At 45.4% G+C, this 25,872-nt stretch overlaps 1 protein-coding gene across 1 annotated transcript in view; it reads right to left on the bottom strand.

Annotated features, from left to right (window-relative positions):
• The window catches only part of LOC134336618 (unconventional myosin-XV-like), a 315,256-nt gene that overhangs the window by 16,360 nt on the left and 273,024 nt on the right, over positions 1-25,872 (bottom strand). Inside the window, exons 36-41 of the mRNA XM_063030961.1 lie at positions 22,718-22,805; positions 22,402-22,431; positions 18,804-19,076; positions 13,224-13,390; positions 3,810-4,052; positions 1,751-1,844 (exon numbers count right to left, since the gene is read on the bottom strand). Of these exons, the coding sequence (XP_062887031.1) occupies positions 1,751-1,844; positions 3,810-4,052; positions 13,224-13,390; positions 18,804-19,076; positions 22,402-22,431; positions 22,718-22,805 (895 nt within the window). The remainder of the gene's footprint in view (positions 1-1,750; positions 1,845-3,809; positions 4,053-13,223; positions 13,391-18,803; positions 19,077-22,401; positions 22,432-22,717; positions 22,806-25,872) is intronic.

Genomic DNA, 25,872 nt, shown 5'->3' with positions numbered 1-25,872 from the left:
GTGGTGGCCAGTGCTATCATGTTTGCTGTTGTGTGCTGGGGCAGCAGGCTGAGGGTAGCAGACACCAACAGAATCAACAAACTCATTCGTAAGGCCAGTGATGTTGTGGGGATGGAACTGGACTCTCTCACGGTGGTGTCTGAAAAGAGGATGCTCTCTAAGTTGCATGCCATCTTGGTCAATGTCTCCCATCCACTACATAATGTACTGGGTGGGTACAGGAGTACATTCAGCCAGAGACTCATTCCACCGAGATGCAACACAGAGCGTCACAGGAAGTCATTCCTGCCTGTGGCCATCAAACTTGACAACTCCTCCCTTGGAGGGTCAGACACCCTGAGCCAATAGGCTGGTCCTGGACTTATTTCATAATTTACTGGCATAATTTACATATTACTATTTAACTATTTATGGTTTTATTACTATTTATTATTTATGGTGCAACTGTAATGAAAACTAATTTCCCCCGGGATCAATAAAGTATGACTATGACTATGACTATGACTTTTGACACCGCACTCCAAGAATATTACAAATTCTTCCAAATGGGTCTTGGTTATGTAATGCTCTGGTTAAGATTTTCACTGTTGTGTTGTAGGTATTTCACTTTAGCAGTTCTGTAAGAGCAGCCCATTCTGCTTTCAGCCTGTTTGGGTTTGAGCTAAAGATAAGGGGCTTTATTGTTCAACGTAGCAATGTGATGTCAGCCAATCAGTATGGTGGAACTGGGAGAAGGTTCTTGAGGACGCTGGGCAGAGAGGTTTTTGTGATGGACACTGGTGTGGGTCAAGTCCTTTGTGGTGGGAGCTGGAAGAGGGAAGCAAAGATGGCTGTGGATGCCGTCCCTGTTGCACAAGGTGCTTTGTGCTGATGAATAGCTCCAGGGAGGAAGGACCGATACTCCCGCGGGGGAGGCTGCTTGATCGAGATGGATTTTGAGCAACATTTAAAAAGTGTGTGTGCTTTCATACAGACAGAGGGTCTAATGCGTGAGTTACCGACAACTTCAAGATGAGCTCCAACTTGTGTGCACGTTTGACTGTTTAATCATAATGGGCCTTTATGTCTTTTTCTTTCTTTAATAACTGCTAGGTTAAGCTAACATTCATAAATATTCTTTCTTTATAATTGTATGTACTGTATGGTCTGTAATGTCTTGCTGCCGGGCGATTGCATGGGAGCAGTAAGTTACACAGTATTCACACAAATCAGGGCAGGACATCCCCCTAACTCGCAGGTTTGTGTGTGTGTGTGGGGGGGGGAACCCATGTCATATCTACCCTAGACATATGGAATCTGAGAAAGGTGGTTTTCTCACCGCCGAGTCCGGTGGCTGCTAGCAAGGGGCTAACGAACCACATCTCCAGTAAAAGAGGTTTCAGTTAGAAGGTAAAAATTATAATGGGATGTATTGTCTTGAGTTTAGAGGATTTATATTACACAAATTAAGACACTTAAAATGCTGGGAGGAATTAATTAGATGGAAACTATTAACTGTGAAGATAGTAAGAGATTTGGCCTTTAAATTAGAGATTATAGCAAATTTTCAAGAGGCATTTCACACAACTATCCTAGTGGGATCAGCTGAATGTTTTAAACAGTTGGAAGATTTTTATTGGGTATGAGCATAAAATGTTACTGAATCATGGTGTAAAGAATTGAGAGATGGATTAGCTACAAGCTAACTAGGCAACAGACCAAGACCAAGAGCAGAATGTCCCCCAAACATTCATGGCATGCTGATGCTCACCGATTTTCAGGAAAAAAGATCGTTTCTGCTGAAAAGATTGAAATTGTTCCAAGTCCATCTCCTCAACAGCATCTTCCTTATCGGGTGGAAGGACCTAGAAAGAGAGGGGAGAGAGAAAATACCCAATGTGATATAGCCAAACCACCCTCCCTCTGGCAACTTGATGCCAGCCAGGTGAAGTAGAACGTTATTCTCCGGAGAGAAAGTCAGGCTTGTTCAGAGAGAATTTGCACATTCACTACCTCTGAAAGAGCCTTTGAGATATTGAAGTGATTTTGAAATTCAGTCATTAAAATCATGTAGGAAACACAGAAAACAAATTTTCACAAAGCCAGATCTTGTCTGGAGGGGAGTATGTACTTGCTCTTAAAATCCTGGCATGATAGAAGTATATGCACTAGTGCAGTCATCTATGTTTTTTGTGGGCAGATGAGGTGAGTGTCATAACCCTTATGAATGGCACCGATGACCAGATCATCTGTTTTAATGATGAGGGTGCCATACCTGAAATGCTAAAGATAAGAGTACAGATACACCAACCTACAACAAAAGCAAATGGAATTTTATTTTATTGCAAGGGACTGGATACGTGGGTAGGGGAATCTTTCTACAGTTGCATCGGACATTGGTGAGATTGCTCCGGGGAACTGTGTACAGGTCTGAGGGGATGGAGACAGTTCCGAGAAGGTTGATTACATGGATTTTTGGATTGCAGCAGTTGTCGAGTGGTGAAAGGTTGAGCAGAATAGGCATATGTTCATTAATGTTTTGAAGATTGAGAGGTGACCACATCCAAACATACAAGGCTGTGAGGGAGCCTGCTGGGAAAGATGCTGAGGACATTATCCTTCTGGGAAAATCTAGAACCATGGACGACCATTTTAGGATAAGATAGATTCGATGAGGAATTCCTTCCTCAGCAGATTTGAAAAGCCAAGGAGACTAACCATTGCCCGTTGCATATAACTTGGGTTGAGATGGGTAGATTTGTTTGGGCAAGAGAGTGAAAGCAAGACCAGTAATCACATCAGCCATGACCTTGCTGAATGGGTTCATGAGACCATGTGACCAAGTCTGGTTCATTTTCCTAATAACATTGGTTTGCACAAGTCAAATGGAATGTTGGCCTTCATCGCAAGAGGGATTGAACTTAAGAGCAGGGAGGTTATGATGCAGCTGTCCAGGGTTCTGGTGAGGCTGTACCTGGAGTATTGTGTGCAGTTCTAGTCTCCTTACTTGAGGAAGGATATACTGACTTTGCAGGCAGTGCAGAGGAGATTCACCGGGTTGATTACAGAGATGAGGGGGTTAGACTACGAAGAGAGATTGAGTTGCCTGGGACTGTACTCGCTGGAATTCAGAAGGATGAGAGGAGATCTTATAGAAACACCCTAATACAGCTGGCCGGTTCCCACAGATGCATTTAACTTGTAATATACCCCAGTGATTCACAATCAAGATGGCCTATTGAGGAATAGTCGAACAGTTGGCTCTCCCAAGCAAAGAGGAAGACTCTACCCAACACTCACTCGCCTGACACATGAAAAGGAAGAACCCAAGTCCAGAAAATTACTTAGTCTCAGAGCTAAAGACCAAGCTAAAGATCTACAGGTGAAGCAATTATACCCCTTCTCCTCCTCCCTTCACTCTGTTCGATTCCCCGGGCACTTTCTCCAGGTGAAACAATTTACTTGCTCCTCTCTCAGTTATTAACTGTTCACAGTCTAGTCCTCTTTACAATGGGAAAGCCACCATTACGTCATTCCTGTCTCCTGGTCACTTACCACTTTAACTCTCTGCTCCACACACCTTGACCTCGTTTTTGTGACCGCCCAATGTAAGCGCAAGGAACCTCACCCCTTCTTCTGGTTCAAAACATTACAGCCTTCTGGACTCAGCATTAAATTTAACTGTTTCAGATAATCAGCATTTCCACAATTTTCTGGGGTCCTTTCCAAATTTCCGGCATCCAGAAGTTTTACTTTTGAAGCTGACAAGTTGATATCCTGCTTTCTGAGGTAGAGGAGGAAAGAAACACTACAATAATAAAAATAAATACCTCGTTACTGGGAAGCTGCTCCTTCTCTTTGGGAGGAGTTTTACTGATGACGGGTTCCTTCTTCTCTTTGGGCTTCACTGGTTGTTTGGGTGAATCAGGTCGGACGGACTTTGACTTGGTCTTAGGTGAAGTTGTGGGTTTTGTTGGCTTTGAGACAGGTTGTCTCTCCTGTTGTGATTCCTTTTGCTGTTCCTTCTGTTGTTGCTGGCTTATTGACATGGCCTGCATTGTCATCTGCTGGGCCTGGAGAAAAGAACACATTCTTGATATTAGGAAGTAACAGGCAAGTGTACCCAGTTTAGAAATTCCACTAAAAATTGACATGTGCATGCTTAATTGAACATTGAATTGAACTGACTTTATTTCTTACATTCTTCACATACATAAAGAGTAAAATCCTTTACGTTAATGCCTCTATCTAAATGTTCAATTTATAGTAACTTATAATAAATAATATGTGCAACAGGGTAGTCAATATAACATAGAAATACAATTGTTTCAGCATGAATTAATCAGTCTGATGGCCTGGTGGAAGAAACTGTCCCGGAGCCTGTTGGTCCTGGCTTTTATGCTGCGGTACTGTTTCCCGGATGGTAGCAGCTGGAACAGTTTGTGTTTGGGGTGATTCAGGTCTCCAATGGTCTTTTGGGCCCTTTTTACACACCTGTCTCTGTATTTGTCCTGAATAATGGGAAGTTCACTTCTACAGATGTGCTGGGCTGTCTGCACCACTCTCTGCAGAATCCTGCGATTAAGGGAGGTACAGTTCCCGTACCAGGCAGTGATGTAGCCAGTCAGGTTGCTCTCAATTATGCCCCTGTAGAAAGTTCTTAGAATCTGGTGGCCCATACCAAACTTCTTCAACCATATGAGGTGAAAGAGGTGCTGTTGTGCTTTTTTCACCACACAGCCGGTATGTACAGACCATGTGAGGTCCTTGGTGATGTGTATCCCAAGGAACTTAAAACTGTTCACCTTCTCAACCCCAGATCCATTGATGTCAATGGGGGTTAGCCTGTCTCCATTCCTCCTGTAGTCCACAACCAGCTCCTTTGTTTTTTGTGACATTGAGGGAGAGGCTGTTTTCTTGACACCACTGTGTCAGGGAGATGACTTCTTCTCTGTAGGCTGCCTCGTTATTGTTTTAGATAAGGCCAGAGGTGAGGGACCCCACTCTTACACCTGCCGGTGCCCTGACGGGAAGTCCAGGATCCAGCTACACAAGGCAGGGTGAAGGCCGAGGTCTCTGAGCTTCTTGTCGAACCTGGAGGGAATTAGGATGTTGAATGCTGAACTGTAGTCTAAAAACAGCATTCTCACGTAAGCATCCTTCTCCAGGTGTGTAAGGACTATTTTCAGAAAAGGGTTAACTCTATTTGCCATAAACATTTAAATGTGCTAGGAATTTGTTGTGGCGTGTTACCATGACTGGCAATAAAACATAACACCATTGAACAGTTATAAAGCATAAAGGATTATATAAAATATGGTTAAAGTCCAGAAAGGAATAAATATTGTGCATAGATATCAGCATGTATTTACAAAGTAAACAGCATTATAAACAGTGATTTAAAGTGTTTACAGCGCAGTGACTGAGGTAATAGCTGAAGGGGGTGGGGAAGGGCTAACTAGAATGGTTAATCAGATTAACTGCCTGCATTCCCTGGAAATGCTCTAAACAGAGCAAAGTTCACTACATAATGTCATTATACCCGATGCAGAAACTGCACCAGACCCACAAGGGGAAGATCCTGCTGGAATCTCTGGACTGGCACATAATGACATGGTTATTCCACTTCACTCCAGGAAAAGTCCATTTTCAACCTCTACTGAGACATCAATAAACTTCTACACCAGTCTCAGGCTGCAGTAAGCACTCGGCCGTTTAGTGCTTCAGTAAGGAGAAATCTCCCCAACAAAGGGATGTGGGACCGAATCAGATGGTGTTTTGGATAAAGAGAGAGTTCAACAAATTGGAAATGATACGTTGGCTCATTTCATTTGAAGGGTGACAGCGCACTACAGCACATAAACTGGCCCTTCAGCCCATCTATTCTATGCCAACCTGGTTTTCTGCCTAGTCCCATCTACCTGTACCCGGAGTATAGCCCTTCATACCCTGCTCATCCATGTATTTATCCAAACCGCTCTGGAATGTTTCAGTCGAGCCTGCATCCACCAGTTCTGCTGGCAGCTCGTTCCATACCCACATCACTCTCTGAGCAAAGAAGTTCCTCTCCAGGTTCCTCTTAAGTATTTCATCTTTCACTCTTAACCTATGACCTCTAGTTCTAGTCTCACCCAACCTCAGAGGAATAAGCCTGGATATATTCATCCTATCTGAACTCAGGACTTGTACATCCTCCTTCATTCTCCTACACTCCAGGGAATAAAGTCCTAACTTATTCACTCTTTCCCTATAACTTATGTCCTCAATTCTCAGCAATATCCTTGTAAATTTTCTCTGCACTCTTTCAACTTTATTGATACCTTTCCTGTAGGTAGGCAGCTAGAACTGCACACATTATTCTAAATTCAGCCTCACCAATATCTTCAGCAGAATATCCCAACTCCTGTACTGTACTCAGTGCTGTAATTTATGAAGGCCAATGTGCCAAAAGCTCTCTTTAGGATCTATTTACCACTTTCAAAGAACAGTGGATCTGTATTCCCAGTTCCCTCTGTTCTACCACACACCTCAGTGCCCTACCACTCACTGTGTAAGTTCTACGCTAGTTTGTCCTCTCAAAGTACCACACCTCACACTTTCCACATTTGAATGGCTCAGTACTAAACCATGGCTTTACTTTCAGTGGCATGGGGGAATGAGAAACACAAGAAATTCTGCAGTCGCAGGAAATCCAAAGCAACTCACACAAAATGTGGAGGAACTCAGCGGGTCGGGCAGCATCTATGGAAATGAATAAACAGTCCATGTTTCGGCTCAGCACCCTTCCTCAGGACTGCAAAGCAAAGGGGAAAATGCCAAAATAAAAATCGGGGGGGGGGTGGAAGAAGGATAGCTAGAGGTGATAGGTGAAGCCAGGTGGGTGGGAAAGGTAAAGGGCTGGAGATGAAGGAATCTGATAGGGAGATTGGACCATAGGAGAAAGGGAAGGAAGAGGGGACCTGGGGAGGGGAGTGTTCGGTAGGTGAGAAGAGGTAAAAGGTCAGAGTGAGAAATAGAAGAGGGGAGGAAGAGGGAATTTTTTTATGACTGGAAGGAGAAATTAATAATCATGCCATCAGATTGGAGGCTACCTAGATAGAATGTAAGACGTTTGTCCTCCGCCCTGAGGGTAGCACAAGAGGAGGCCATGGACCAGCATGTCAGAACGGGAATGGGAATTGGAATTAAAACACTGGGCAAACTGGGAAGTTCCACTTTTGGCAGATGAAGTGGACGTGCTCGACGAAGTGGTCCCCCAGTTTATGACAGGTCTCACCAATGTACAGGATGCTGCATCAGGAGCACCGGACACAGTAAACGACCCGGGCAGATTCACAGGTGAAGTGATGCCTCACTTGGAAGCACTGTTTGGGGCCCTGAGTAGACGTGAAGGAGGAGGTGGATGGGCAGGTGTAGCACTTTGCTTGCTTGCACGGAGAAATTCCCGAAGGGAGATTAGTGTGGAGGGACGAATGGACAAGGGAGTTACAGAGGAGTCTTTTCAGAGACTCCTGGATGGCTACATGGAGCATAGAAAAATAGAGGGTATGGGTAAAGCCTAGGTAGTTCTAAGGTAGGGACATGTTCGGCACAGCTTTGTGGGCCGAGGGGACTGTATCGTGCTGTAGGTTTTCTATGTTTCTAATCCCGTGATCCCAAATGAGACACCTGCAACTCAAAGTGAAAACCCCAACTGAGTCCAAAGACAAACAATTAGACATAAAAGGTGAAGGATCCAAGGAACTCTGAATATACACAAGGTGACACTGAGAAAATACAGTCCACGTAGTAACTGAAAAAAATCTCTTCTTTTTCTTTTAAAAATGACCCCTTGTTGTGATAGAACCCCACGCCCACCAAGCTGTCTCCTAGCGGCTTGGGGTGCCTGGGGTGAAGCCAATGTAAGTCAGTCATCAAGTCAGGATCCATAATACCCCCAACTCCTTTCATCAGGACCATACCACTCCCAATAGTCTAAATACTGGAACTGTCCCTTAATGTGCCGGGAGTCAAGCAATCAACAGACAGTGTAAACAGGTGCTCTGTCCAGGATTCTAGGAGGAGTGGATAATCAACCAGAGAGTATTGGTTTCAGCCCAGATATGTGAAAGGTAGATAGATTTGGAGAGACCTGGGAAGCTGTAATCTCTAAATTACAGAATTGATTCTCTAAATAACTCTGAAGGGCCTCTATGAAGTGAGGAGCTAATTTATGGGATTCAATTTTAAGAAGGGATCTCAGGTAGAGAGCCAAACCACTGACCCATGGCAAAAGCAGGACCCAGACGTCTCCTCCTGTTGACATTGAATTGCTGCCTCACCAAAACAAGTGCCAAAGTCCTCTTGGCTTAAGCCATCACTGTTTACAGTGCTCAATAAACTGTTTAGCAGATGGAATACTGATTTCCACTTCCCGTTCAGGAAAGACAGGAGGCTTCAACCCAAATTTACATTTGGAAAGAGTTATGTTAAGCGAAGAATCGTAAAGGGTGTAATGAGCTATTTTTGCCCAAATAAATGGTCATTCCAAGAGGATTTATTACCAGAAACAAGGCAATGAAGAGTGTGTTCTAAATCTTGGTTAGACCTCTTGGTCTGACCATTCCCGTGTGGCTGAAAACCAGAAGAAAGGCTAGAAGTAGCTCCAATAAATTTACAAAATGCTTGCCAAAACTTGGACCTGGTCGGAGAAAATATTGGAAGAAAATCCATGCTGTAATAAAATGTCTGCAGTTTCAATTGCTGAGGTCAGTCTAGTGAGGAGAAAAACTTACAAGCCTTGAAAAATCGATCAACAATGACTAAAGGAATGTTAAGAGGTCAAGCCAGTGATAAGATCGAGAGAGAGATGGGAGAGGATGGGGAAAGGACAGAGGAGAACTGGAATCTAGCAAAGAGGCACAAACATCACAGGCTTGGACAAATGACACGATGTCTCCATTAATACCAAGTCACCAATAATGTCTTTTTATGCATTCTAGGGTATGTGAAATTCCGGAGTGGGCTGTTATCCTGGATGCGTGCCCCCATTTGAGCTCTGACCTAAGTTTGGATGGTGCAAAAAGGCGACCTAAGGGAACATTTCTGGGAACTAGATTACTCCCCTTGAGTGGTTATCTGCCTGGTGTGAGTATTGAATGCTGTCTTCCGTTCATTACCTTGATGAATCCAAATTAAATTGTAGGTATTCCTGAGACCCAATTTAGTGAAAACTTTGGCCCCTTGCAGTAAATCAAAGGGTGAGTTCATGATTTTTAATGATTTTTAACAGTAGTCTTCTTAAGATCTCAATAATCAATACAGGGTCTCAGCCTGCCATCCTTCTTGGTGGCAATACTCGTCCCTGCAGGGAAGCTGAGGGTCTGATAAACTCCGCTGTCAATACATCATCGAGGTAATCGTCCACAGCCCGTTTCTCAGGACCAGGTAAGGAGAACAGCCTCCCTCGGGAAGGATAGGAACCACGAGTAACTCAATGCCACAATCACAATTACGAAGGGGCTAGCAGCAAGGTAGCCTTTCTCTTGCTAAGAACTGCGAGGAGATCTGAGTATTCAGGAGGGACCTACTTAATCTTATTAATAACTTTTCACTCAAGGTGGTTGGGCACAGGATCTTCATCTTGACTTTGGGCGCTCAGGAAACAGACTCATGGTTCCGGGATAGCAAACATTCTGGCTGTTAGGGACCAACTGGTAATAATTCCCCCAGACCAGCCAATCGCAGGGTCCATGCTGAGGCAACCATGGATACCCAAGAATAAGGGACCTCTGTAGACTGAATCAAGTGGAACTTTAATGTTTCATGGTGATTCCCAATCCAAAAGCCTAACAATCCGGAAATGTAACAAACCTTCCCAGTTCAAGAGCCTACCATTTAGCGCAGTGATGGTAAGGAGATGATCAAGCTTAGAGATAGGGACCCCCATTTGTCCCTATCTAAGTCTAAAAAGTCAACAAATGGCCGGCTGGGAAACTCCTTTTGATTCCATATCAAACAAGAGGGTTAATGTAACCCTGGGGCAGTACTTATGGGAAAAGCCTCAGGGCCCGTCACAGATCTCCCCTCACTGGGTGGCCGCTGGAGTTTGCCAACCTCTTGGGGTACAAGGCAAGACCATGCCTCCGTTCTCCACAGCAGAAACAACATCTCTGTAAATCATCTGTTGTGTTCAGCAGCCAAAAGGTGTGTCCTGCCCAACTGCATGGGTTCCAGGGCATCCAGTGGCTAGGTTGGCAAAGGATCTGTAGGAGGAAATGGTAAGTTGGTGGAGGGTGAAGATAGGTGGGATAGAAGCAGGGCTCCTCCTGGTGTTGCTCCTGCTGCTATTCTGACAGACAGATGTCCAGATGAACGGGCTAAACCAACTAGCCCATTAAGGTCCGGCAGAGGATCACAAGCTGTCAGATCATCTTTAAGGTTGTTAAACCCTTTGCAGAACATGGCCACCAGACCTTCGCTATTCCACCCACTCTCTGGAGCCAAAGTTCTGAATTCGATTGGATAGCCAGCCATGCTCCTCGACCCATCTTATGTCATGAAGTCTGGAGGTGGCCTGCTGCCCACTGATGGGGTGATTAAACACAGGGCACTGATGTGGGTGTGGGTCAATAAAGAAGCATTCGGGATCCCCTCTCTGCCACCTTGCTGTTGCCCATCCCAGAGCTTTACCGGAGTGGAGGGAAGTAATGTAAACCACTTTACTTTGTCTGTGCGGCATCAGTTTGAACATCAGAGACACTAGGTTATAAACCCACGGTACGACTTTGGGACTCCCATCAGAGGAGGCAGATTTAGGGAGCTCTTGGCACTCTCCTCTTGAGGTGGTGGTGTACCTGAGTCCTGGCCTTTTACAGGTTCTGTGATGGCAGAGAAAGACATTGGCCATTTCCTGCAGCTGCTGCTCTGCTTTGCCAGGTCTGATTGCACATTGTATCCTGCTGACTGACCATGGCACTCTGCTTTGCCAGATCTGACTGCACATTGTATCCTGCTGAGATCATTCTCTGGCTTGGGTCGTTAGTGAACTCAAAGTGCAGAAATCACAAAGATTTCTGCAATTCAAACAAAACAAAAATTAACCAGCAAAACTAAGAAGAACTCAGGGAAATGATACAGAATCTGAAGAACTGTATACACAGAAGACCTCGTTCGGAGTTTCATCAGACAAGGATCCACAATGATGACTGAGTAAAGAGGGGTTGGCAAGCCCCCTGCTGAAATACACCCTACAGCACATAGGGATTTGGGACCAATCGGGCAACCCAGGTGTCCAGACAAAGAGATAATCCTTAAAGCTAACACCTGAAATCCCACGCTAATCAAATTATCCAAAACTGAATAAAAGTGATCAATACACAGAGCTTAACAATCCCCTTGATCCCAGATGAGAGCCCTGCAACACAAAGTACAAAACCAGAGCTAGTCCAAGCACAAACAAGTCGACATAGAAGGTATGCAATCCAAAGAACATTGCACACCAAGAAAATACAATCAACATACCAACTGAAAAAAAAATCATTTCTTTTTCTTTTAAAAACGGCCCTTAGATGTGACACTCTGAAGCTAATGTGACAGCATCCTTCAGAAGGGTCAACCTACAAAAGCATCCGGTCCGGACAGGGTACCTGGACAAGTCCTAAAGACCTATGCTAATCAATGGGCTGGAGTGATCACTGGTATCGGCACCCTCTCACTTCAGCTGTTTGTGGTACCCACCTGCTTCAAGCAGGCTTCAGTTATACTGGCACCTAAGAAGAATGTGGAACTGGCCTCAATGATCATCATACAGTATCACTGTGATGAGATGCTTTGAGAGGTTGGTCAGAAAACATATCAACTCCTGCCTGAGAAATGACTTGGATCCACTCCAATTTGCCCACCATCACAACAGGTCCACAGCAGATGCCATCTCATTGGCTCTTCACGCAACACTGGAACATCTGGACTGCAAAGATGTACACATCAGGATGGTCTTTATCGACTACAACTTGGCATTCAATACCATCATCCTCTCAAAACTAATTAACAAGCTTCAAGACCCTGGCCTCAATACCTCCTTGTGCAATTGGATCCTCGATTTTCTCACTTGCAGACCCCAGCCAGTTCAACATCTCCTCCTCAATCTCCATCAGCACAGCTGTGTGTTTAACCCCCTGCTCTACTCGCGTTATACTTGTGACTGTGAGGCTAAGCACAGCTCCAATGGCATATTTAAGTTCACTGACAAAACCACTGTTGTAGGCTGTATCAAAAGTGGTGAAGAGTTAGCATCTTGGAGGGAGACTGAAGATCTGGCTGTGCTGCTCACTCAATCTCAGCAAGCCCAAGGAGCTGAGGGCCCACGAGCCAGTCTTCACCCCGGGATTAGAGGCAGAGAGGGTCCTCAGTATTACCATTTCAGAGGCTCTTTCCCTGGGCCCAGCTTGTAAGTGTAATTATGAAGAAAGCACGACAGCACCTCAGCTTCCTTAGGAGTTTGCCAAGATCTGGCATGAAGTCTAAAACTTTATCAAACTTCTATATATGCATAATGGAAAGTATATTGACTGGCTGCATCACAGGCTGGTATGGAAACACCAATGCCCTTGGACAGAAAATCCCACAAAGAGTAGCGGATACGGCCCAGTCCATCGCGGGTAAAGCCCTCCCCACCACTGAGCACACCTACACAGAGTGCTGTTGCAGGAAAGCAGCATCCATCACCAAAGACCCCTACCACCCAAGCCATGCTCTCTTCTCACTGATGCCTTCAGGAATTAGGTACAAAACTCTCAGGACCCACACCACCAGGTTCAGGAATAGTTATTACCTCAGGACCCACTCCACCAGGTTCAGGAATAGTTATTACCTGTAAACCATCAGGCTGTTGAACCAGAGGGGATAACCTCACTCAACTTCACCTGCCCCATCACTGAACTGTTCCCACAACCTGTGGACTCACTTTCAAGGACTCCTCATCTCATGTTCTCGATATTTATTGCTTATTTATTTATTTATTTATTTATTATTTTGTATTTGCACAGTTTGTTGTCCTTTGCACACTGGCTGTTTGTCCACCTGTTGTGTTGTTGTTGTTCATTGATTCTATTGTGTTTCTTTGATTTACTCAGCATGCCTGCAAGAAGACAAATCTCAGGGTGACATATACATACTTCAAAGTAAATTTATTATCTAAGTGGGTGGTTTGTGTGGCCAACAATCCAACATATTATAACTGTCGGTTAGCGTGCTTGTGCACTCACCAATAGCAGAGCCTGCTGGTTGATGAAACTTTCCTGCTGAGTTGAAAGTTGGGGGGAGGAGGAGGAGCTGAATCGATTTGAAGGCTGAGAAATCTGAGGCCTTGAGTACTGGGACGCCTGCTGCATTGGCTGCATCTGAGGCATACTGGCCTGTGGAACCATCATTACTGTAGAGAAAGGCATATGGTATCAGACCAACAATTCCATGGAAAACACCTCACAAAACCAACAGTTTCCTTGTTGATTCAGCAGCAGAATCTCTACAAAATGAACTCACTTATCTCCACACTAACAATGATTTAAATGATAGCAGATGATTTGACTGCACTATACACAGCTCCCAAGTTTCAAGCTGTCATGTCTGGGAAAATAATGCATGGTGTTTCTCCATTGTAATCAGTAGTATGTGAAACCATGAATAGGTATTCTCATGTATGAAGATTGCCAAATTAAAATTCAGGTCAAGATTGTCCAACAATCAGTGTTGCATTTTCCAGCATGACTTCATACACAGAGTCAATGAAAGGGAAGCACAAAAAAACACACTGAAGGTTTCAGAGAATGCCTCAGAGTCGTGTGTACCAGGGTGAGTACGTGCCTGTTAATGCTCTCTAGTGACTCCTGGATTACATCGCTCCAACACTCCAGGCAGCTCTACCCTGCAGCTATCGACCTGCACCTCTATTTTTAACTTCCTCGATACTTTTACCTGACAGACACTTGGGGAGTTCCAGCTGCTTCTGGGCAATCACTGGCTATCCTAGAGGGAGAACTAGGTTTCAACCAATTTGTGGGAAAATGTACTGATTTCTCTCCTGAAAGCCCTCATCAAAGAAAATAATTTCCGATCCCTATTCCTTGCAATACTTTAAGCAAACAGATGATCTTTGTCTGGTCAGGGAGATTGAGGAGGAGATAGAGAGGAGTTATAGGCAAGTAGTCACACCAGGGCCTTGGGAGACAGAGAAGTGGGTCATGGTCAGGAGAGGGAAGGGCAAAAGGCAGATACTAGAAAGTACCCCTGTGGCTGTCTCCCTTAACAATAAGTACTCCTGTTTGAGTACTGTTGGGGGGGAGCAACCTACCTGGGGGAAGCAACAGTGCCTCTGGCACGGAGTCTGGCCCTGTAGCTCAGAAGGGTAGAGAAGGGAAGAAGGCAGTAGTGATAGGGGACTCTATAGTTAGGGGGTTAGACAGGTGATTCTGTGGACGTAGGAAAGAAATGCGGATGGTAGTTTGCCTCCCAGGTGCCAGGGTCTGGGATGTTTCTGATCACGTCCACAATATTCTGAAGTGAACAGCCAGAGGTCATGGTACGTATTGGTACCAATGACACAGGTAGGAAAAGGGAGGAGGTCCTGAAAGCAGACTACAGGGAGTTAGGAAGGAAGTTGAGAAGCAGGACCTCAAAGATAGTAATCTCGGGATTACTGCCTCTGCCATGCGATAGTGAGTATAGGAATAGAATGAGGTGGAGGATAAATGCGTGGCTGAGGGATTGAGTGGGGGTTGGGATTCAGATTTCTGGAACGTTGGGACCTCTTTTGGGACTCTTTTACAGGAGTGACCTGTACAATAAGGATGGGTTGCACTTGAATCCCGAGGGACCAATCTCCTGGCAGGGAGTTTTGCTAAAGTTATTGGGGAGAGTTTAAACTAGAATTGCTAGGGGGTGGGAACCAAACTAAAGAGATGGAGGAAGATGCTGTTGGCTCACAAATGGAGAAAGCATGGAGACAGTGCGAGTTATCCACTTTGGTGGCAAGAACAGGAAGGCCGATTACTATCTGAATGGTGTCAAGTTAGGAAAAGGGGAAGTACAACAAGATCTGGGTGCCCTTGTTCATCAGTCACTGAAAGTAAGCATGCAGGTACAGCAGGCAGTGAAGAAAGCTAATGGCATGTTGGCCTTCATAACAAGGGGAATTGAGTATAGGAGCAAAGAGGTCCTTCTGCAGCTGTACAGGGCCCTGGTGAGACCACACCTGGAGTATTGTGTGCAGTTTTGGTCTCCAAATTTGAGGAAGGACATTCTTGCTATGGAGGGAGTGCAGCGTAGGTTCACTGGGTTAATTCCAGGGATGGCGGGAATGTCATATGTTGAAAGATTGGAGCGACTGGGCTTGTATACACTGGAATTTAGAAGGATGAGAGGGGATCTGATTGAAACATATAAGATTATTAAGGGATTGGACACGCTAGAGGCAGGAAATATGTTCCCGATGTTGCGGAGTCCAGAACCAGAGGCCACAGTATAAGAATGGGGGGTAGACCATTTAGAACGGAGTTGAGGAAAAACTTTTTCACACAGAGGGTTGTGGATCTGTGGAATGCTCTGCCTCAGAAGGCAGTGGAGGCCAATTCTCTGGATGCTTTCAAGAAAGAATTAGATAGAGCTCTTAAAGATAGCGGAGTCAAGGGATATGAGGAGAAGGCAGGAACAGGGTACTGATTGTGGATGATCAGCCATGATCACAGTGAATGGCGGTGCTGGCTCAAAGGGCCGAATGGCCTACTCCTGCACCTATTGTCTATTGTCAATTGTCTATTTTGCATGATGTTCTGTATAGGTATTCCAATGAGACAGGGAAAGGATGGTAGGATACAGGAACCGTGGTATACAAAGGCTGTTGAAAATCTAGTCAAGAAAAGAAAAGCTTACGGAAGGTTAAAAAAACTAGGTAATGATAGAGATCTAGAAGATTATAATGCTAGCAGGAAGGAGCTTAAGAATTAACTTAGGAGAGCCAGACGGGGCCATGAGAAGGCCTTGATGAGTAGGATTAAGGAAAACCCCAAAGCATTCTACAAGTATGTGAAGAGCAACAGGATAAGACGTGAAAGAATAGGGCCAATCAAGTGTGACAGTAGGAATGTGTATGGAACCAGAGGAGATAGCAGAGATACTTAATGAATACCTTGCTTCAGTATTCACTACGGAAAAGGATCTTGGCGATTGTAGGGATGACTTACAGCGGAATGAAAAGCCTGAGCATATAGACGTTAAGAAAGAGGATGTGCAGGAGCTTTTGGAAAGCATCAAGCTGGCTAAGTCTCCAGGACCAGATGAGATATACCCCAAGCTACTGTGGGAGGTGAGGGAGGAGATTGCTGAGCCTCTGGCAACGATCTTTCGATCATCAATGGAGACGGGAGGGGTTCTGGAGGATTGAAGAGCTGCAGATGTTGTTCCCTTACTGAAGAAAGGGAGTAGAGATAGCCCAGGAAATTATAAACCAGTCAGTCTTACTTCAGTGGTTGGTAAGTTGATGGAAAAGATCCTGAGAGGCAAGATTTATGAACATTCAGAGAGGTATAATATGATTAGAAATAGTCAGCACAGTTTTGTCAAAGGCAGGTAGTGCCTTACAAGCCTGACTGAATTTTTTGAGGATATTACGAAACACATTGATGAAGGTAGAGCAGTAGATATAGTGTATATGGATTTTAGCAAGGCATTTGATAAGGTACCCCACGCATGGCTTACTGAGAAAGTAAGGAGGCATGGGATCCAAAGAGACCTTGCTTTGTGGATCCAGAACTGACTTGCCCACAGAGGCAAAGAGTGGTTGTAAACGGGTCATATTCGGCATGGAGGTTGATCACCAGTGGTGTGCCTCAGGGATCTGTTCTGGAACCCCTTCTCTTCATGATTTTTATAAATGACCTGGATGAGGAAGTGGAGGGATGGGTTAGTAAATTTGCTGATGACACAGCGATTAAGGGTGTTGTGGATAGTGTGGAGGGCTGTCAGAGGTTACAGTGGGACATTGATAGGATGCAAAACTGGGCTGAGAAGTGGCAGATGGAGTTCAAGCCAGATAAGTGTGAGGTGGTTCATTTTGGTAGGTCAAATATGATGGCAGAATATAGTATTAGTGGTAAGACTCTTGGCAGTGTGGAAGATCAGAGGGATCTTGGGGTCCGAGTCCAGGTTGACTGTGTGGTTAAGAAGGCATACGGTGCATTGGCCTTCATCAACTGTGGGATTGAGTTTAAGAGTTGAGAGGTAATGTTGCAGCTCTATAGGACCCTGGTCAGACTCCACTTGGAGTACTGTGCTCAGTTCTGGTCACCTCACTACAGGAAGGATATGAAAACTATAGAAAGTGTGCAGAGGAGATTTACAAGGACGTTGCCTGGATTGGGGAGCATGCCTTGTGAGAATAGGTTGAGTGAACTCGGCCTTTTCTCCTTGGAGCGACGGAGGACGAGAGGTGACCTGATAGAGGTGTATAAGATGATGAGAGGCATTGATCATGTGGATAGTCAGAGGCTTTTTCCCAGGGCTGAAATGGCTAACATGAGAGGGCACAGTTTTAAGGTGCTTGGAAGTAGAGAGGAGATGTCGGGGTAAGTTTTTTACGCAGAGAGTGGTGAATGCGTGGAATGGGCTGCCGGCGACAGTTGTGGAGGGAGATACGATAGGGTTTTTTAAGAGACTCCCGGATAGGTACATGAATAGAGGGCTATGGGTAACCTTAGGTAATTTCTAAGTAAGTACATGTTCAGGGCCTGTATTGTGCTGTAGGTTCTCTACGTTTTTAACCAGATCTGATTACTTACAGTCTTTATCACTCAAAAGTACTGAAGAAGAGCTCTTAAAGAACTGATGGTGTCCAGTTGTGTATTCCTGAAACATTGTAAACCATATAACCATTACAGCACAGAAACAGGCCATCTCAGCCCTTCTAGTCCGTGCCGAACTCTTACTCTCACCTAGTCCCACCGACCTGCACTCAGCCCATAACCCTCCATTCCTTTCCTGTCCATATATCTATCCAATTTAACTTTAAACGACAACATCGAACCTGTCTCTACCACTTCTGCTGGAAGCTTGTTCCACACAGCTACCATTCTCCAAGTAAAGAAGTTCCCCCTCATGTTACCCCTAAACTTTTGCCCTTTAACTCTCAACTCATGTCCTCTTGTTTGAATCTCCCCCATTCTCAATGGAAAAAGCCTATCCACGTCAACTCTATCTATTCCCCTCATAATTTTAAATACCTCTATCAAGTCCCCCCTCAACCTTCTACACTCCAAAGAACAAAGACCCAACTTGTTCAACTTTTCTCTGTAACTTAGGAGATGAAACCCAGGTAACATTCTCGTAAATCTTCTCTGTACTCTCTCTATTTTGTTGACATATTTCTTTAAAAGGTAAGGTGAAAATAAGTATGGAGACAGGGGCAGTTTAACTTGGTTGTGCATTCTTAAGCCCTAAATTTTACAGAGGTTACCTCAGACAAATGTTAACTGCACTCGTGAAGAAGTGAACATTTTTCTCAGGGATAGGGGTAGGCCCATGTCCAAGTAATCCTGCTTTCCCTTCATCTGTGTGACCTTCAGCACATCTCTGGCCTTCAAATAAACTGAAGAAGCCTGCCTCTTATTTTGGAGCATGACACTGGAAAAACAAGCATTGATCTTGGACAGTGATGTGGTGTCCCTTTCACTGCAGTATAACTGGAATAAAAGTGAACACTCAGTAATGCTGCAAATTAAAGTACGTGAGGGAGTAGACAGGGCCAGGCTGGCTGGAACTGAGATGAAGAGATGTACCCGAGATCATTCCACTACCTGGCACTGATGGCTCCACTGGCTGCATCACAGGAACTGTTTGCATTGCAGGCATCGGCTGCATTGCAGGCATCGGGTGCATTGCGGGCATCGGTTGCATTGCGGGCATCGGCTGCATTGCGGGCATCGGTTGCATTGCGGGCATCGGCTGCATTGCAGGCATCTGGTGCATTGCAGGCATCGGTTGCATTGAAGGCACAGCTGCACTTATTACTGGGGTCTGATAAGTAGGTACAGCAGTCATCTGTTGCATCTGAGGCATCATCGGAACACCTGAATAAGAGAAAGTAAAGGATACAGATAATGTACCTGGCACAGCCATCTTCTTTCTTCACACCATGCTTCTTCCTATATAGCGTCAAAGGTTTTCTGTATAAATGGTGTCAGGTGAAACTATCCACTGTACTTAGCATACAGAGGTAAAGACCATTAAGACATTGCAGACAGGAATAATTCAATTCACCATCCTATGCAATAGATACAATAAGGCAGTGCAAGATATTTATTCCTGATGACCTGAAGTCAAGCCTTAACTAACCAATAGGGCAGCAGAGTAGAGTAGCCGTTACAGTGCCAGCAATTGCAGATCGCAGATCGAATCCCGCTGTTGTCTGTATGGAGTTTATGCGTTCTCCTTGTGACCACACCGGTTTTCCTCTGGGTCTCTGGTTTCCTCGTTGGTGCTGGAAGCATGGTGGCCCTTGCTGGGCTGCCACCCGCACAATCCCTGCCTGGACTGTGTTGGTCGTTGATTCAAAACGACATATTGCACTGTCTGTTTTGATGTACATGTGACAAATGAAGCCAATCTTAATCTTAACCACTACTTTAATGCCCCAGAGAGGACTGCTGTAGTGTGCAAGGGTGTGGGGGTAGGACCATGTACTATGAAGGATGTACGATAGGATCTATGGGCATTTAGAGAATCATGGTCTGATCAGGGACAGTCAGCATGGCTTTGTGAAGGACAGATCGTGTCTAACAAGGCTGATAGAGTTCTTTGAGGAGGTGACCAGGCATATAGATGATGGTAGTGCAGTGGATGTGATCTATATGGATTTTAGTAAGGCATTTGACAAGTTTCCACACGGTAGGCTTATTCAAAAAGTCAGAAGGCATGGGATCCAGGGAAGTTTGGCCAGGTGGATTCAGAATTGGCTTGCCTGCAGAAGGCAGAGGGTCATGGTGGAGGGAGTACATTCAGATTGGAGGGTTGTGACTAGTGGTGTCCCACAAGGATCGGTTCTGGGACCTCTACTTTTCGTGATTTTTATTAATGACCTGGATGTGGGGGTAGAAGGGTGGGTTGGCAAGTTTGCAGATGACACAAAGGTTGGTGGTGTTGTAGATAGTGTAGAGGATTGTCAAAGGTTGTAGAGAGACATTGATAGGATGCAGAAGTGGGCTGAGAAGTGGCAGATGGAGTTCAACCCAGAGAAGTGTGAGGTGGTACACTTTGGAAGGACAAACTCCAAGGCAGAGTACAAAGTAAATGGCAGGATACTTGGAAGTGTGGAGGAACAGAGGGATCTGGGGGTACATGTCCACAGATCCCTGAGAGTTGCCTCACAGGTAGATAGGGTAGTTAAGAAAGCTTATGGGGTGTTAGCTTTCATAAATCGAGGGACAGAGTTTAAGAGTCGCGAGGTAATGATGCAGCTCTATAAAACTCTGGTGAGGCCACACTTGGAGTACTGTGTCCAGTTCTGGTCGCCTCACTATAGGAAGGATGCGGAAGCATTGGAAAGGGTACAGAGGAGATTTACCAGGATGCTGCCTGATTTAGAGAGTATGCATTATGATCAGAGATTAAAGGAGCTAGGGCTTTACTCTCTGGAGAGAAGGAGGATGAGAGGAGACATGATAGAGGTGTACAAGATATTAAGAGGTATAGATAGGGTGGATAGCCAGTGCCTCTTCCCCAGAGCACCACTGCTCAATACAAGAGGACATGGCTTTAAGGTAAGGGATGGGAAGTTCAAGGGGGATATTAGAGGAAGGTTTTTTACTCAGAGTGGTTGGTGCGTGGAATGCACTGCCTGAGTCAGTGGTGGAGGCTGATACACTAGTGAAATTTAAGAGACTACTAGACAGGTATATGGAGGAACTTAGGGTGGGGGCTTATATGGGAGGCACAACATTGTGGACCAAAGGGCCTGTACTGTGCTGTACTATTCTATGTTCTATGTTGTATAATAACATTTGAAAAGAGGCAATGTAATTTTCTTATTCATTCTGAAATTCCCAACACTTGAAGCACATTAAATTGGATTCAGTTGGGAAGGGAATTGATTTCCTGGATGAAGGGGAAGGTATAGGAGAATGGAAGTAATCAAACCTTCCCCAAGCAGCAAAAAACAATTTTACTGAAGAAACTCAGTGGGCACAGCAGTGTCAGTCCTGAAGCAGGGTTTCAACCCAAAACGTCGACAATTTCCTTCCCTCCACAGATGCTGGTCAATCCACTGGGTTTCTCTGTACTCTGCGTCTACAGTTACTTGTATCTCCATTCTCCAGGGAACTGTCACAGGGGTGATGGCCAGAACCAAAGGCCACAGTTTAAGAATTAGGGGTAGGCCATTTAGAACGGAGTTGAGGAAAAACTCTTTCACCCAGAGAGTGGTGGATATATGGAATGCTCTGCCCCAGAAGGCTGTGGAGGCCAAGTCTCTGGATGCTTTCAAAAAAGAGGTGGATAGAGCTCTTAAAGATAGTGAAATCAAAGGTTATGGGGATAAGGCAGGAACTGGATACTGATTGTAGATGATCAGCCATGATCACAGTGAGTGGCAGTGCTGGCTTGAAGGGCCGAATGGCCTACTCCTGCACCTATTGTCTATTGTCTAATGGGTTTCTTCTCTCTTGTGAGATTCAATGAGCACAGCTCTGACACTGCTGGTGTGTCTACCACTCTAACCATGCTTGAATCCTGCAAGTGATTGCCCCAGTGGTCTTCAGGGGAGGGAATCTGCTGCCCTTACCTGGTCTGGACTATATATGGCCCAGGCCCACAAGCACCTGGCTGATTGTAACTTCCCTCTGGAACAGCTTGGTAAGGAACTCTGCTGTATCAAACTGCTATGTTGAAAGAGAGAAAGTATGAACGCAGACAGTAAACTGGGCATCAATCCAGGAAAGAATTCAGACATGACAAAATCCTTTCCAGCCCTATAGTTTCTGTCCTCATAAACATCTAGAATGGGTGTCTAAATTGGGAGATCTGTCAAGTAGCAGCTCGTCACTAGCAGACAGTGTGGTAGACTTGTCTTCCAACCACAGAACAGACCCAGTCTTGGCAGCGGAAAGACATCCAAGTGGAAGTATCTAAAGGAGTCTCCAACACTGATTCCAAACACCATGAAGTCCAAGGCATCAGGTCAGAGCTGGCCAAGGAAACCATTGCATCCCCTCTCACTAATTAGTTGTTGCTCCTTCATGTCAAACGACATTTGTGAAACGCACAGGGAGTAACAAAGATACAGACTGTGGGTGGAGAAAAAAGTAGGCAGGAGAGTGAAGGACAATCATACATTTAATCATAGAGACTTCCCATAGACAGTAGGGGTTATACTGAGTGAACAGAAGAGCATGTACCTACCCATTGAGTAGCTGGGGACCATTGGTACACCTATGAACAAAGAGAAGTAATCAATAAATATCCCTGAGATGGAACAGAGCACACACTAGGTGTAAATGGTTCCACTGTACACACTCATCACCAACTCATCTCTGCAGCTCACAGTCTGCCTTTCCCATTCCTCAGACTCACACGCACCCTCACCCAGCCCACACCCAATCCCCACCAGCCCACTTCAAATCGCTTCCAGTCTTCTTGCCTCTGCATGTTATTTTCATTTACAAGTCCTCATTCACCACTCGCTGCTCATAACAAAGAGTGCCAGGATGTCCCTGACCTGTGGTCATGTACGCTCCTGCCTGTGGTGGGCCTATCCCCCCGCCTCCTTTCATCCGCCTGTTTAGGTCACTCGGTCTCTCCATTTCCTGAAAAGTGAATCAGAAGGATCTGTCAGAACCTCACTGCACAAAATCTGTGCAGTTACAGACACTGCTCACACTCAGCAACTCTCCCACACCCGATCTCACCAACGTTTACACTCTCTGCTCTCACACCCGATCTCCCTCCATCACTCACACACACCCCAGTGCTGACACAGATCTAAAACTCACCTCTTCACCCCATACTGGCACACATCCCCACTGCACTCACCATCACCACACACTGACTCATCACCAGCCATCACTCATTGTCAAGTATGATTCTTCTCCTGGTGGCAGATCTGGTCACTTGTGGATCCTGAGATGACTGAAGAGGCCGATCTGTGATCCGCGAGCCCTATTGCAGTGTTGGGAAGTGTAGGTCATTGAGGTGCTGGTGGATGGAGCTGGTTGGGCCTTTCCCAGTCTCCCCTTACATGGAAGCCATTTAGTTTCAGCGGCATACTGGAGGTATTCTTTGAGCTGTGCAGTCCCCTCATAGACAGTCCTTCTCCAGCTTTCCCTAATCTGCTAATTTCTCCCATCCATTCATGTTGATGTGTCACTTCCTCAGCTAGGTCGAGAATATTGTCCTTGAACCACTTTTTCTGCCCTCCAGCAGCGCACTTTGCATCCTTGAGTTGGCTGAACAGGAGTTGTTTGGGAAGGTGGGAGTCAGCCAGGCTGATGATGTGGCCAACCCATCACAATTGGTGTTGAGTCACAATTGTGGCTATGGAGTTAACGTTAGCTTCCTTCAGGATGTGGGAGTTAGTACGCCTGTTCTTCCAGCTAACTCTCGGAATCTTTCGGAGACATCTTTGATGGTAAGTTTCTCGGCATCCTGTATCTTGTCCATGAGAGCATTCTGTCTGCATCACTGCATTCTGACAGGCTGCATCACTGTCTGGTATGGGGGAGCTACTGCACAGGACCGAAAGAAGCTGCAGAGAGTTGTAAATCTAGTCAGCTCCATCTTTGGTACTAGCCTACAAAGTACCCAGGACATCTTCAGGGTGACTCAGAAAGGCAGCGTCCATTATTAAGGACCTCCAGCACCCAGGGCATGCCCTTTTCTCACTGTTACCATCAGGTAGGAGGTACAGAAGCCTGAAGGCACACTCAGCGATTCAGGAACAGCTTCTTCCCCTCTGCCATCTGATTCCCAAATGGACATCGAAGCTTTGGATACTACCTCACTTTTTTTAAATATACATACAGTATTTCTGTTTTTTGCATGATTTTTAATTCATTCAATATACATGTACTGTAATTGATGTACTTATTTATTTATTAATATTATTTTTTTATACTATGTATTGCATTGAACTATTGCTGCTAAGTTAATGAATTTCACATCACATGCCGGTGATAATAAACCAGATTCTGATTCTGATCCTGACCTCGCTCAATAAAGCAAGGAGGGAGGGCCACAGCTGTTTAGACAGGAAGCTCAGTGCTGGTCTTCATATTCCAATCTTCAAAAAACCTTTCTCAGTCTGGCAAAAGCTCCACTCACACAGCCGATTCTGCAATTTATTTAGAGGTTAATGTTGCTTCTTGAAGAAGGAAGGCTGCCAAGATATGGGAAATTATCACACTGACTACACACTTCTCCACGATACGCACCACTCCCATTACACACACCGACTACACACCCCTGTAGATTCACCAGTGAAAGACACACACACACACACACACACACACACACACACCCACCCCCATGGATTCACCAGTGAGACACACACATATAGAACATAGAACATAGAACATAGAATAGTCCAGCACAGTACAGGCCTTTCGGCCCACAATGTTGTGCCGACCCTCAAACCCTGCCTCCCATATAAGTCCCCACTTTAAATTCCTCCATATACCTGTCTAGTAGTCTCTTAAACTTCACTAGTGTATCTGCCTCCACCACTGACTCAGGCAGTGCATTCCACGCACCAACCACTCTCTGAGTAAAAAACCTTCCTCTAATATCCCCCTTGAACTTCCCACCCCTTACCTTAAAGCCATGTCCTCTTGTATTGAGCAGTGGTGCCCTGGGAAAGAGGCACTGACTATCCACTCTATCTATTCCTCTTAATATCTTGTACACCTCTATCATGTCTCGTCTCATCCTCCTTCTCTCCAAAGAGTAAAGCCCTAGCTCCCTTAATCTCTGATCATAATGCATACTCTCTAAACCAGGCAGCATCCTGGTAAATCTCCTCTGTACCCTTTCCAATGCTTCCACATCCTTCCTATAGTGAGGCGACCAGAAATGGACACAGTACTCCAAGTGCGGCCTCACCAGAGTTTTATAGAGCTCCATCATTACACCACGACTCTTAAACTCTATCGCTCGATTTATGAAAGCTAACACCCCATAAACTTTCTTAACTACCCTATCTATCTGTGAGGCAACTTTCAGGGATCTGTGGACATGTGCCCCCAGATCCCTCTGCTCCTCCACACTACCAAGTATCCTGCCATTTACTTTGTACTCTGCCTTGGAGCTTGTCCTTCCAAAGTGTACCACCTCACACTTCTCCGGGTTGAACTCCATCTGCCACTTCTCAGCCCACTTCTGCATCTTATCAATGTCTCTCTGCAATCTTTGACAATCCTCTACACTATCTACAACACCACCAACCGTTGTGTCATCTGCAAACTTGCCAACCCACCCTTCTACCCCCACATCCAGGTCGTTAATAAAAATCACGAAAAGTAGAGGTCCCAGAACAGATCCTTATGGGACACAGACACACACACACCCTGTGGATTCACCAGTGAGACACACACACACACACACACACACTGTGGATTCACCAGTGAGACACACAAACACACACCCTGTGGATTCACCAGTGAGACACACACACACCCTGTGGATTCACCAGTGAGACACACACACACACACACCCACACACACACCCTGTGGATTCACCAGTGAGACACACACACACAAACACACACCCACCCACACCCTCTGGATTCACCAGTGAGACACACACACACACACCCCTGTGGATTCACCAGTGAGACACACACATACACTCACCCCTGTGGATTCACCAGAACTGACGTG

This window comes from Mobula hypostoma, chromosome 22 (assembly GCF_963921235.1).
Source record: "Mobula hypostoma chromosome 22, sMobHyp1.1, whole genome shotgun sequence".
NCBI classification, from domain to species: Eukaryota; Metazoa; Chordata; class Chondrichthyes; order Myliobatiformes; family Myliobatidae; genus Mobula; species Mobula hypostoma.
This window is presented reverse-complemented; position numbering and strand designations above follow the sequence as displayed.